At 37.0% G+C, this 14569-nt stretch overlaps 1 protein-coding gene across 50 annotated transcripts in view; it reads right to left on the reverse strand.

The window, feature by feature from the left end:
- Positions 1-14569, reverse strand: part of LOC101155713 (focal adhesion kinase 1) — a 68985-nt gene that overhangs the window by 37760 nt on the left and 16656 nt on the right. For 17 of the 50 annotated variants that reach the window (XM_023964515.2, XM_023964516.2, XM_023964507.2 and 14 more), the window contains 14 exons: positions 12447-12727; positions 12201-12367; positions 10207-10294; positions 9958-10037; positions 9694-9756; positions 9520-9574; positions 8569-8709; positions 8178-8255; positions 3814-3924; positions 2940-3057; positions 2574-2604; positions 2040-2110; positions 1624-1641; positions 1048-1104 (listed from right to left, as the gene is read on the reverse strand). In XM_023964515.2, the coding sequence (XP_023820283.1) occupies positions 1048-1104; positions 1624-1641; positions 2040-2110; positions 2574-2604; positions 2940-3057; positions 3814-3924; positions 8178-8255; positions 8569-8709; positions 9520-9574; positions 9694-9756; positions 9958-10037; positions 10207-10294; positions 12201-12367; positions 12447-12683 (1315 nt within the window). In that variant the 5' untranslated portion in view covers positions 12684-12727. The remainder of the gene's footprint in view (positions 1-1047; positions 1105-1623; positions 1642-2039; positions 2111-2573; positions 2605-2939; positions 3058-3813; positions 3925-8177; positions 8256-8568; positions 8710-9519; positions 9575-9693; positions 9757-9957; positions 10038-10206; positions 10295-12200; positions 12368-12446; positions 12728-14569) is intronic. The other 33 variants (XM_078933464.1, XM_078933467.1, XM_078933461.1 and 30 more) reach the window with 3 other exon arrangements.

The raw sequence follows: 14569 nt of genomic DNA on the forward strand, positions 1-14569 counted from the left end.
CTAAAAAGAATCACCTTCAGCAGTAACGGCATCCGTTCCCTTCACACAGTTTTAGAGAAAAACCTTTCAGACGGGCAAATAAGTTAATAAAGAAATGTCTTAGTATAAAAAGTTGCACTGTTGCTGCTTCACACAGATTATATTCCATGATATTTTATAAGTTAAAGCAAAAAATTAATATTTCTGCAAGTCTTGTCTTGCAGCTTAATGCTATACACATTCCGATCACCCAGGAGAGTTTGGATAAAAAATGACCCAAAAAAAAAAGATCTAATTAATCCAGTTATGTGCACTTCAGGTTCTTGGTAGATGTCAGAATTTTCAAAATAAATTCTTATGGTTGGAATATGACCTTATTTAGACTAGGATTAAAGATTAAACCCACTCAGTGACATGGCTGCGTCTCCTTTTAGACACGAGCGCATTGAGTGAAAGACCGTCACAAACAACTGGTGAACAGCCACACCTCTGGAGCCACAGCAGTCCCTCTTCATCTACCGTTTCAAATGCTTCTAATGTTCAACATAAACACACTGAACACTTTGATAAGAGTGAACAGGAGGCTGTGAGGTGATCTGAAAGACCAACTACAACTAAGACAATGAGTAGATCATGTGTCAAAGATTTATTAGTGAGCGGCAAATGTCTCCTAATACTGTCCCACCCACTAAAGTACCAATTGATGACATCATAGGTGGCGGCCCCTCTACATATAAGTGCTACATGTCATTGTGAAATAGGTAGGTTTAGCCAAATATTAATGAAAGGAAATAGACTGATGTTGTTATAATAACCAGCAGAAGAAACCCATTTCCCATTTCTAACCAGGGTTGATTTCAGAAAAATGGACACATAATCTACAGAACCACAAAGCACATACGATGATGCATTTGTTTGTCTAGTTGAAACACAACAGTCGCTTTCCTATTAGTACGCACAAATGCGACTATGTACACACAAAATGCAACCCTAATGCACTCACTGGAAAAGACGAACATAGCTGTCACACTCTCTACCTAAACGTTGTGCATCTCATTGTGTACTCACTTGAAGGCATGGTGTAGGTGTCCTCCTCGTCTATGATTTCTGCATAGTCATCTGTTTCTGCAGAGGTAAAGTCAGGAGAGGAGACAAAACAAATACGGTTATCAAACACAGAGAGGAGGCAAAAGTGACAAGGACAAGCCTAAGATAACATACAGCAAAGGTTTAGCAACTCTATGTTTGAAACCAACACCTCCTACACACATAACTGACTCCTACAGCGACAAAGGGCTCAAAATACAATAGAAACGCACCACCCAGCAAACCAACAGGCCGTCACTATTACTGATTCCAAACACAGCAATTAAAGTGTGCATGAAAAGTGGAACAAAGGTTCACGAGACACAAGCCAGAGCAGTGGAAGAGTGGAGAAACGGGCAGGCAAGAGGAAAGGGGAGGGATGGAAATGTTCTGACTTTCCAAAGAAACAAGCTGAAGGAAAACAGCCTGAGTCATGGGTCACACTGAAATATTTCCAGACAGATACAGAAGTGCAGACACACAGCTAGTCCACACACATGCTGTACAGAAACTACACATGTAGTTACAGATGTTAAAATGAGATAGAAAAAGGTTTACCATCGCCACTTATGTGACCTGCAGACGAACAGCATGAATGATTGAGAAAAGGAACAGGAGAGGAGTATTAGTTTGACTCTTTTTGGGATGAAATCCTTAATTAACTGGATTACCATGAAATTCAGGGTGTTTTGGGGTCAAACAATAACTGTGAGTCAGTCAGAGGTCAGCTGGCAGTAAAGGCAAAGACAGAGTGACTAAAAAGTGACTAAAATTCTCCACAAGGACATCTGGAGAGACAAGGACTCTTCACTGAACGCACAAATGATGCTTTATAAGGGAAGTGGAAATGAACACTTATCTATGAACCCTTTATCCAACAGCAGGCTTTTTCTGTCTGTTGTGGCATGCACAGACAGTGAAGCGAAACACATCCAAACCAGCTACAAGTGAGAGAAAACAAGATTTGTACGTACCTGAAACACAAACGGCTCGGGTTCGCACTCCGTCCATCCGTTTCTCCATCCGCTTCTCATGATTTGTAACTCTGTAACAGTGACAGAATGCTTTTAGGAACACGGGAATCTAACCAGCCATTAGCAGCTATGGGGACAGCAGTTGGAAAAGCAAAAACTTGGATGCGTCCACATCCTGTCGTGTGCAAAGCTTTTCAGTCTTTAAATTTGGGGAAAAAGAACAGATGAATGGGTTTTTGAGAGTCACCAAAAAATGTTGACTGAATGGATGAAGAAGAAAAAATCCTTTTGATGCTATCACTTATTTGACTGAAACTTAAAATGGGAAAAGGGAAACAGGAAAACAAAAGAGAAAATAATCACCTTAACTTTTTTTAATAAACATGTAAAACGTAAAAAAAAAAAATGATTCAATTAAATTTTCTAAATGATTAATAAAAGGTTCGCACTAAGGCAGCATGATTGTAACTACTCTACATTTAAAAATACATTTGACTGCACTGTTTTTTAAATGTATGTGATTCATTTACTCACTTTGGTAAAGAGGGAAGGGCTCGATCACCCTCTGCCGACACAGGAGGAAGACATAATCAGACAAAGAAAAACTAACGTTAGAGCCAAATGTTAACTGTTACTTTTCCTTCACAGACGTGGCAATTTTTATAGATTAGTCACACACAGGATGGCTATTATTCTAAATGACAAGCACAAAGCCTCTCTAACTACAATCAGATCCAATTGCAGTTTAACACTAAAGTTAGTTAAGTATACTACACGTTTTTTTTCTTTCTCCTGCTCTCAAAGTAAGACAATTTGGCATGCTTTAGTGTGAACAACAATCTGAAACAGGAAAACCTCCCTGAAAGCATGATGTGATATATGAGCATGTGGGCACCTTACCTTTCTGAACTCTGACGATGAAGGAGTGAGACACCGAGGAGACGAGCCGACAGTAACCGTCAATCAAGTCAGCCATGTTTTCTGCTGTGGTCAGAGATGATGTAGTGACAGTAAGGGGCTACAAGCACACACACACACACAGACACACACAAAAAAGGATTGGGTTAAGGATGGAACAGAGAGTTGCTTCACTGTTGCACAATATGAGCTTTGTATAGAAACGTCTACTAGTAATCATGCAAACGCACACCGGTTGCTATGCACCGCACACACACGCACGCACACACACAGACACGCACACACAAATCTGTACTACTGCCCAGAAGAACACATGTTTTTCTGGAAGAGGAAGTTTCTTTATAACGCATCTTCAGGATGATACCTAACTATTTCTTCACACTCTCAAATGTTCAGGTTTTACTAAGCAACAAATACTCCAGAAGGATTTTTGTGTGTTTTTTTATGGAATAAAAATTATGGTTTTTGGTTTGGTCAATTAAAAAAAGTTCAACTCAGTACTTTGTTGTATACCCTTTTTTAGCATTGACAGCAGTTTAACACTTTCTGTAAATTTTCACAAGGTTTTCACAAACTGTTAATGATATTTTGGCCCATTCTTCCATGCAGATCTCCTCTAGAGCAGTGATGTTTTGGGGCTGTCTAAATACTGACTTAAATTCTTTTTTGCCCCACTGTATGTGCTAAATATTATTACAAGTCAGTAAGAGCAAAAACAATGAAACTTTTTTTTAAATAATTTGGATGAAATTGAAACATAAAAACAGCACTAGCTGTGTGTGCTTTGAACTCAACTGTGAGCCCCATTTTTGGTAGAATGAGCACCAGGTAAGCATCCAAGGTGTGTGTACTTTACCTCTGGAGCTCCAGCAACATTTAACTGCAACATGCCTTTCCTGTCCTTCTCCTCCAGCGCAGAGTACTGAATGGACTGGACTTGATTGAAGTTAGCTAAGTGTGTGGGCTGCTTGAAGACAGAAAGATAAAATAAAAGATTACATTTAATGTTTAACATATAACCAAAATAATAATAATAAAAAAGTGTTTCTGCAGTTAGGCCCTTTAAAAACAAAACTATAAAACACTTCCAGATTGGACAGCTTGACAGAAACATTTCTGCCAAATAAAGTTGAACAAAACACACTCCAGAACTGAACAAGTCAAGGAACAAAAGGTCCGGTGGCATATTGTTGATCAGGCTGTCAGCCTGTCAGTAGAAGATGCTCATTTAGGCAAATGTTCATGTTTACGCCATAAACACAACATTTGGAAGTGGAAAATTCAGATTCTGTTTATGTGTAATCATCTGAAGCTCAGAGGTCTTGATTCAAGTAATCATGTTCAGCCAGGATTCAAATAAAGGAAATTTTGTACTTTAAAAACAAAACCGTACAGATCTGCTTGGAGGAATCACTTAAGCTTAACCGAGTGAAGCCCATAAATGAATCCACCTACAACCTGCAACTACCGGATGTTCTCAAAGGAGTTGTTAACTCTAAATTACAGGCAGCGGAAGACAGAAGGAAAGAGCAACATGAAAAAAAGAGCTTTTGTCGCTTCAAATCACAGGAAAAGAAAGCCTTGGCGGGGTTATGGAAGTAATTAACAGTCTTCACAAAAAGAGGGACTACTTTTATCCAAAGCTCGGCCAACAGAAACACCACTTCACGCCCCCTTTTTCTCACATGAAATAAAAAGTCATCACTAATGCGAAACACGTAAAATAAAGAACTAAACACTCGAGTGGGCTGACGTCAAGAGACAACGGCCTCTTTCTGATCTCAGAAAATGAGAAGTGGCCTCCAGACTAATGCTTAGGAAACACAACACAGACAGCAGAGCATGACTGAAGCAGTCTGAATCACTGATGAGTCCATGCTTGGCAATACAGAGTTTAAGGAAACAAAGAGGAGGAATATATGTACAAAATGGTTCAACAACAGACGTCTGGCTTATCATGGTAAAACAAAACTAAAGCCAAAATGACTTTTTTTTTCATTTGAAACAAAAAATCTACAAAAAGGTTTAATTTTTACAATAAACATGAAATAAATTCATAAAAGACTGAAGATTCAGGCTTAACATGCAATAACCATGATTTCTGCAGGGTGTAGACAAGTTTGTGTTGACATTAATTAGGCAAAAGATCAAAACACAAAAAATAACCACACCATAGCAACAATGGGAATACAGCTGAAAATCTATAAAGTTGTGTAAAATTTGACATGTTTTCCTGTTAACAACTGTATGTTTCATTTTCCAAAATCAAACAAAAATAACAAATATTAACTTGATGAAAAAAGATCACAATGCAACCAAATCTACTGTTAATTGGTTTTGTTTGTCATGAAATTATGATTTTTGTAAATTAAAATTTTGCTTATGAAAGTAAAAATCTAACTGATTGGTCCATAAGTTGATACCACAACATATTGACCGTAATCTAATGCAGGGCTCGACATAGCCATTTGTCCGCTGGCCCGGTCCTGTTTTTCGAGCAGTGCGGACCACAAGACTTTACTTTTCACTTGTCCGCTCGGGCCACTAAAATATTTAACGGTTTATACATTCTTCACCTTTTTCAATAAAGTAAATTTTGCGAAAACGTGTAGATTTACCTCGTCTTCATAATTTAGTTTTTCTGCTAGTCCTGTGTTCAGACTTCAAGGGTTTCTATGGGAAACCTTTGATCACTTCTCCTTCTCTCCCGCCTGCGCGCGCGCGGCTTTCACTGCCGAGCACCACGCGGCACGCGCTCACTACTTTTTTTTTCCAAACTTTATTGAATGTAACAATTCAATACAAAACAATGTTAAACAGCAACAACGAAGGCACAAGCCAGTGGGTTATCATTACATTTGATTATAAATCCGACACCGTCACTGAAGAGAGACTGAAGCATGTCAGAGATGTGGAAGACATGGCAGGAATAGATAGGAATATGTTGGATGGAGTAGTGGGTATAATTAGTAGTTTGGACAGCAAGATATCTAATGAATGCATTGAAGATGAAACTGTATGCACTAAGCTTTAAGCTGAATGTCAAAGACTTAAAGGGAACTCCAAATACCTGAATCTCAGACTCAAATGCAGTAGAATGTTAAACTACTTAATTTTGTTTTTCTTTACAACACTGTAAGCAGTAAGTATTTCTAGTTAGCTGAATGATCTCAGTAGACCTGCACAATATGAGGAAAACTTGCGATATGCGATATCAGAGATTAAAATTGCGATAACGATATAATTTGCGGTATATAAACAAACAGCAAAATAACCAAATAACCATTCCCAGTTTAAAAATTATACTCCAAATGACCCACGTTGACATAGGTTACAAACATCTAACATAACAGGGCTCCATCTGATTGGTCAACAATGTGAAGGCGTCCATCCGATTGGTCAAATGCATTAAGGGATTTATTTGATTCGTTAAATGGTTCAAGCTGCCATTAGATTGTTTTAACACATTTAAGGTTTATGATTTATTGCGATATTTGCCATTAGAAGCACCATGAAAACTTCTGAACTAGTGTTACCTACTACACTGCAGTGCTCTCTTCAAAACATCTGAAACAGACTAGAGCAGATTTAAGTTTGATATGGTCTATTTTCAGTCATTGAAAAGTGTAGTAATAAGTGATGTCACCAGAATGCACCAAATTGCACCATATTAAAAGTTTCCGGGGGGGCATGCCCCCGGACCCCCCTAAAGTTGCAAGCACCTGCGGAGCGGCGTATCCCGCTATGCGCGGTGTCGGGCCAGTAACTTTCAGGCAGGGCCAGTAAGTTTCAAAAACTACTGGCCCTGTGGGCCAGTGCAAATTTCTGGGCTATGTCAACCCCTGTAATGTCTGCAGACATAACATCAAAGAGAACTATAAACTCTGTTTAAACCCAGAAGAACAGCTGTTAATCAGCAGAAGAAATGCCAACCTTGGTCATTCGACAGATTATGGACCCTTTTTATTTTCCCTTTCAGCATTACTTTATTATAATAAAAAAAATAAAAATTAATAATAATAAAACAAATGATTAACCAATTATTGAAAATGGTTAAATTGATTGACTTTTAATGACACTACTTCACTTGCTCCAAAATTTGATAAATTGATTTATGATTTTTCCTAATGTAACATCATTTTGCACATATTTTTAACTTTTGCTATGAAAATTTCTGAAATAGTTTTTTTTCTATTTTACTGATATAGTATTGTTTGTTAATCATATAAATGACTTTTATAAGTAACATAATTTGCATATATTTTGGATACTTCATTGCCATGTTGATTTCTAAAAGTTATTTAAAAAATAATAATAACAATAATAATAATTTAAGTAATTTTCTTTGTCATGTTCTTTATTGATACTTCAAGATTCTTAATCTTTACTGATAAAAGCTATGAAGCGGATATTGATAAATCATGTAATAAAATGGTAACGGTATAACGGGGTGGGATTATATAAGTTTGCTTCCTTCCACTCCCTCTAATGCAATATTTATTGATATGTCTAATTATCCTAAGTTTGATTAGTTATTGTATGAATGTATAACTGATGATTCTATTGTTTTTGTGTATTATTTCTATTTGATTGCTTGAAATAAACCATTTCAAATCAAATAAAAAAATTGAAATGCAACCAATGAAAATATTGAGATACAAAGACAAAAACGATGAGTTTTTACAAGTAAAATGTTTACTTTTAAATTTTTAAATGTTTACAATTAACATGAATAACACATCCACTCTGCACGCAATCTAAAGTAAGCAGTCCCTGCACAGTTGGGGTAGAAAACCTCCCAAAATGTATTTCATTTTTAAAAACTCAACGCTAACTGTTAAAAATACTATTTTTTTGGTTAGTTTCAAGCTAATGTTGTGTTACTTCTCCCTGAGAAAAGGGCGTTTTGTGAAAGTCAACGCCAGTTTTGGCAGCAAAAACAGAAGCAGTGCAGAAGTCTGGAAGAAAGATCAATTTCGAAGCACAGAAACTGACAGCTGATGTTCTTTGATTTAAACCTTTCCCCACCTTTCATTTTCATAGACGCTCAAAATAAATAGCCACTTTAACAGACTGTTCTACTTTACCAAAACAGGATTACTCTCCATAGACTCATACTGATGCTTCTTCTCTTGCATGTCAAATTTTTCTTGCAGCTTCAGTTTTGACATTTACATCATTATCAGGTGTTCAAATATTCTTCTCTGTTGGAAAACTCACCGTCAAGCCCTTATCTGTGAGGTAGCTGATTCCCTCCTCTGGTCCAATCGCCAAGTCTACTGATATAACCCAACTGGACTGGAGGGCAGGGAGAGAAGCAAAAAAAAAACATCAGCTTATATCAAACTTATCTTACAGCATTTTAGCCAATAAAAGTTGACATCTAAACATTTAGCCTAATGTGTTTGATTACAAACAAATTTTATAATACATGTAGAATATATTTTATTTAAACACTGAAGGTACTAAGGCTATATAGATAAGAAAAATCAACAAACCATCTATTACTACTGCTAACGCATGATGTCCAAAACTGAGAATGCTAAACTGCATTAATGTACTATTGATTAACTAATGCAACATCATCTCTCAGAGCTGACAGCCTTCCTACCCCTAAAGCACATTTAAAGCACTCCTTATCGAAGCGGTAGATGGGCGTGATTATTTCAAAGAACTTGAGGATGCTCTGCTCATCGTTGAGGTTAGCAAACTGCTTGAAGGTCTGCTGGATCTGCTTCCGGAGACTCTTTGCCTAATGGAGAGTGGGAAAAGGTAGAGAAAAACATTACAAAGTGATGGAGAAAGCTGGAAACAGAGGCTTAAACTCGATTCCAGGTGAGCAGATAAGACATTTACCCAGAAATCTATTCAGGAATCCAGTTTGTTCTATCAACAATCAATCAAACCTCTCAGTTAGAGAAAGCATTTCTAGTTTGCCAAATACTGAACACATATACATACATATATATATATATATATATATATATATATATATATATATATATATATATATATATATGTATTAGGGCTGCACGATATGAGGAAAACTTGCGATATGCGATATTAGTGATCAATATTGCGATAACGATATAATTTGCGGTAAAAATAAACAAAAACATCATTCCCATTTCATTGCAACAGTTTAAAAAATATACTCCAAATGACCCTCATCAACATGGGGGACAAACATCTAACATAATAGGCCTCCATCTGATTGGTCAAAGCATAAAGGGATTTATTTGATTCGTTAAATGCTTCAAGCTGCTAGAAGATTGTTTTAACACATTTTGGGTTTGCGATTTATTGCGATATTTGCCGTCTTATGCGATATGCATATTGCAGATCTGGATATTGCGATAACGATAAATTTGCGGTATATTGTGCAGGCCTAATATATATATATATATATATATATATATATATATATATATATATATATATATATATATATATATATATATATATATATATATATATATATATATATATATATATATATATATATATATATATATATATATATATCTACACACACACACATATAATACACTGTTTAACAAACCTTCAAGGAGTCCAACAGGCTTTTGGGGAAAAATCTTCTCAAACCCACATCTTTCCTAGGAAGAAGCAAAAATGCAGACCTTTACTTTTAAGGTATCAGGCACTCTCCAGCTAGTGTTTAACATATATTTACACTTTGTTGTCACAACAATTAAAATGAAGAAACCAGTCTTACTCTAGAAGTTCATAGTTGGACTTCTTATCCAGCGCATTGCCTGGCATCTCTCTGAAGAACCTTCTGCAAAATTCACATGGAAAAGAAATACATTTATAATCAATAGTAAAAATAAAAACATTTATCACATAGAAGAATTTTAGAAAAAAAATTAGGTTTGAACTAATTCCTAATAATCTTTTCTACAAAACTTATGCTATAGATTTAACACTTTGTTTCAAATTTACCATAAATCTCTTACAGCCCACTTGTGTCTTTTCTCACCTTATTTCCAAACAACCTATTTTAAGTGCAATATCTTGATCCACCTGGTCGGCTATATACTGCATATAGTCGCTTTTCACCTACAAATACAGAGTTGTCACAGTTGAAATGCTGTCGAACAATAAACCTCACATTTCTTTTTCAGCTGTTATATTTGTGTAGCTAGGATTTGGAGAAATTAGTAAATTTTTGTAAGGAAATTCAACTTTTCGGACCCTGTTTTTGCTGGATCCAGATGGATGCCCTCACCTGATGATAAAGGTAGTTGAGCGAGGGTTTGTCCTCAGAGAAATGGCTGATATAACCTTTTGGAAAGTACCGTATCCGCAATTCATACCTGAAAACGATAGGAATGATCTGAGTTTGAAACATTTCCATCTTCACAAAAGTTGGCAGCCTCAGAAAACACTTTTGAGTCATTCTTTTATACAGAAAAAACTATCAGAGACTAAAGATCGACTCTTAAAGTTCAGCAAAAAAGAAGCTCCTGCTGCCTATTCCAGCTCAGCAACAAGGTGATATGGTTGTTTTCATGCTTGAATCAACTGAGAATTGTAAAATTAATGTACTGTAAACCCTAGTAATATGCTGCACCTGCGTCACCAAAGTCCCTAAATGGGCCCACTGCTGTTTAAAGTGGCTTTTGTTTGGGAGTGACAGCTATTGGGGAAATAGGTCAGGAGAAGTGTGAGCTCCAAGCTGCCGTGATGCTTGCCTGTAGTTAGATAACAACACCAATGAAGGCAGAAGACGAGATAAATAAAACATTCTGCTTCATTATGAATAGAAGTAAATTGATGTGGTGGATAGCAACATTTGCAAGGAATTTTACGGCAAAACAGAGGGATCAAAGTAGGAAGAGAGAGTGTAAATGCAGAAGAAAAGAACGAAAAATAAGCAGGGAGCAAGAATGGGATGAGACGGAGGCAGTCCATCCCATGGGCTACTCCTGCTGTTCTAACAATAGCTTGGCAGCAGCAGAAACTCCTGTGGGCTTGCAACAACTGGCAGAGCTGTTTTGCTCCATCCTACTGATTCCTGTTGAATTCATTACAATATTAATAACCACTGGTGTGACATCAAGCACCGAACAAGGGACAGAATCTTGAGGAGAGCTCGCAGAGATCAGATGTGGAAGAAGCTGGATTCAAATATCGATCAGATAGAAATGGGGGAAAAAAACAAACAGAAGGGTTTCTCCAAAAAATAAAAAAATCAGAAGATTTACCATGAAATAGGGCGGGGCGATATACAATTTTTTATATCACAATATAGTCTTTTTCATATCAGGCAATAACACTATATACTACTGCTTTATTCTCTGGGTTCACCAGGCGTACTGTGTGCCTCACCTAGTGTTTTTCTAATGAAAATTTTTAGCAAACAAAAAGGACTAAATGGGTAACAAACTGGCACCAATGTAATGAGACAGTAGGTGGGAAATAATCTAATTAAGTAATTAAAAATAAATGTCTTTTATGATGATAGAAAGACCGAAATAGCAAAGTGCATGTGTCAGCTGCTGCTCATTCAGTGTGTAAGGCACAGGTCGGGTGCAGGAGAGGCAAAGGCTGCCGGGCCTCACCTGCCGCTTCCTCGTGTATCGACAGGAAATTTGCTACTTTCTTTACCAAATAAATGTTGAAAACCTACATAAAAAAAGTAATCATAGAATAAACATGTCTAAAAAATTTACATTTTATTTTTTATTTACAATAAAAAGAAAATTATATACATTTTATTTAATCGATTTATTTTTTGCAGGTGAGGCACTGACTGCACATCACTGGGTTTCATTGAAAAGCCCCAAATGTCCTCTGTAGATACCAAAAAGAGTTCAGTCAGTAGTATTCAGTGGTTGGGAGGTATTCAGGTTTAGAGAAGTCCTCTACAGAGGACAAATATGCATTGCTTATTGTCAGGAGGATATCCCATTATTTCAAAAAAAAAATTTTTTAAGCTATAAATAATTGAATTTTTCTCATTTTTTTTTCCAGAAGTTTTAGACTTTAAATAAAGGTTGTTTGAACTGTTACTCTAAAGTTTTTGAGTAGTTTTATTCATCAAGTACCCTTTTAAACATTCTGACACCATTTAATACCTCAGCACTAATCCTTTAAAGTACAACAATTTTTCTACCCTTTTCTGTCATTCGGTGTTTAACTCTGAAGAACTTTGCAAAAAACAGTTGAACAACGGCACAATGAGAGAGATCAGAAGATCCGAGGATGCATCAGTTTTACCTCCACTCCTCCTGGGGATGCTTTTTCTCATATTTTTCTCGCACATGGGACACCCCCAAATCAGGATGTAACCAGTGAAGAGCATCAGAGTGCAAATGAGTCAGACGAAGGCCCAGAGAAGACACGCAACGCATTTTGTGGATCTCTGCTATCTTCTGTATTACACCCTGTTGAAACAAAAGGATCCACATGTTCAAAAACCTGAAGCAGAGACAGTCGATGAAGATAAATGTTCCTGCATCTTACCCTGACATCTGTCGCATCTCCGTGCCTGATATTACTGGCCCAGGTGCTCGGTTCGCTGTTTGTCTCAAAGTAATGGAAGATCTTAAGAACCCTGTCCATGGAGCCCAGGGGGCGCTCCAAACCCCCAGCAGAGCCACTAGTGCCAGGACCACCAGGCATGCCAGCCCGGGATTTAACCCCACAACCACCCGATGTGGAGTGATTAAGGCTGGGTTCCAGGTAGGAAGACGATGCCATACCTGATTCAGACGGGGTTGCTGGGGCTAACTGGCCATCATATTCTGAAAATAAAGACAAACAAGTTTTATTCACAACATAATACTTACAATACGCAAAAGTCTAATTTTAACAGATTTAAGTGAAGTTGTACCTTTGTGAGAAAAAGCAGTGCATGGTTAATATGATAACAGAATGTAAAATACAAATGAACGGTCTCTTAAAAAAAAAAGAAATGAATAAAAAAAAAACAGAAACATAAAGACTGAACATTTATCAAAGGGAAAACACAGTCAAAGTAAAATCGATCAATATAAACAAAACAGTGACGTTGGATCCTTTAAAAAAGCTCAGATGGACCCATTAAGTCTCCAGTGAAGATCAGGAGTTCAAATACATGCACATTTATCATTAATGAATGGAAAACACTGCAGTAAAATGGGATGATTATGGAGTGAGACAGTTGTGTTAAACGTTGTAAAAACTCTTATCACACTAGTCTTAAGTTAACCTCCATGTTTCTGCCCTCTAAAATTTACCAACAAACTTCATTTGTCATTAGGCTTTCTGCTAATTTCTGCCCTGCCTATTATAATCAGAAAGCTGTAGAAAGGTAGTTTATGAAAAGTCACAAAAGATTATTGAAGTAAAATGTAGCCTTTCTCTTGGAAAAGGAGAACATAATCTTTCACATTCACCATCACTAAACTATAAAACTATAATAAGAATAAATCATCAGGTTTAAGTAAATAAAAGCATATTTATGGACCAAGGTTGGGCACAAAATGATCCTTCCTCTTAGCTATTTTAAAAAAGTATGCCGACTCATCAAAAGAGGGTTCTTCCATTAAAAAAATCCTGAACTGTCAGCAGGAGTTAGCATATCTCTGTAACTGTATGCCATTGTGTGAAAACAAACACAACATCTTTCTTCAGATTATTTTCTTGGATTATCAAGATTTCTAAATATAAACTGCAAATTTGTACCAATTTTTCCCTATCGATGACAATGTAAAGCTTGATTAAGGCCTCAGTGCTGCAGGTGAAACGGAACAGTCAGTCTGACAGGAGAAAGCGAGGTGCTTGCAATCCACCAGTATATTCAGCATGTTTGAAGTTCAGGTCACGGTCAGGGTGCTTCTGACTGAAACGGAGACCGGGGCAAAACAGGCTGACTCAGCACTTTTGAGAGAACGATTAGCTATGTATCCTCTGTTAAACAGAATTGCATTCAAACCATGACACAACCTGTGAGCATGGTTGTATGAACGCTATCTCGCGCTGCATTTCCAGTCATTCTCACAACAACACTTGCATTGTTCTTGTCTTGTTTCGTGTGGCCCAGATTTTACCATCAGCAACAGCCAGCAACGCCAACTCTGTACAATTCAACATGTGCAAATCTATGCATGTACAACAAACAATGCAGTCAGCTTTACCAAAGCCTCTTAGGCAGCGTTGCTGTCTCTATGTGTGCAGACAACTTTTTCTTTGCATTACATCTTTAGAAAATGCAGTGAGTATTTTTGCTTGTCTTCAAATATATTTAACAAAGTTTTTAAAATAAAAATTACTTACAGTGTTTATTTCCCTGTTTACTTGCTACTAACTAAACCTCTGCTTTGCAGCATCTTTGTCATCTAAATCACTGGTTGCAAAAGCTTTAATAACCAAAACAATGGGGTAAGATAGGAAGCTGCTTCTCATATAAACCAGTTTCTAGGTAAACTGACTGAACTAAATACAGTCACAAGGACACATACAGTATCAAGTCAAGTAGGGCATTCAGGCAGCTGGCTGAGCTCTCAGTGGGGCTCCACAGGCTCACAGTCAGCCTGAGAAACCGCAGCAGACTGAGAATGAGCCCATCCCTTTCTGCAGCAGCAGAATGATGCTTTACCTTCATT

The sequence above is a fragment of the Oryzias latipes genome, chromosome 16 (assembly GCF_053564925.1).
Source record: "Oryzias latipes strain Hd-rR chromosome 16, Olatipes_Hd-rR_3.1".
Classification (NCBI taxonomy): Eukaryota; Metazoa; Chordata; class Actinopteri; order Beloniformes; family Adrianichthyidae; genus Oryzias; species Oryzias latipes.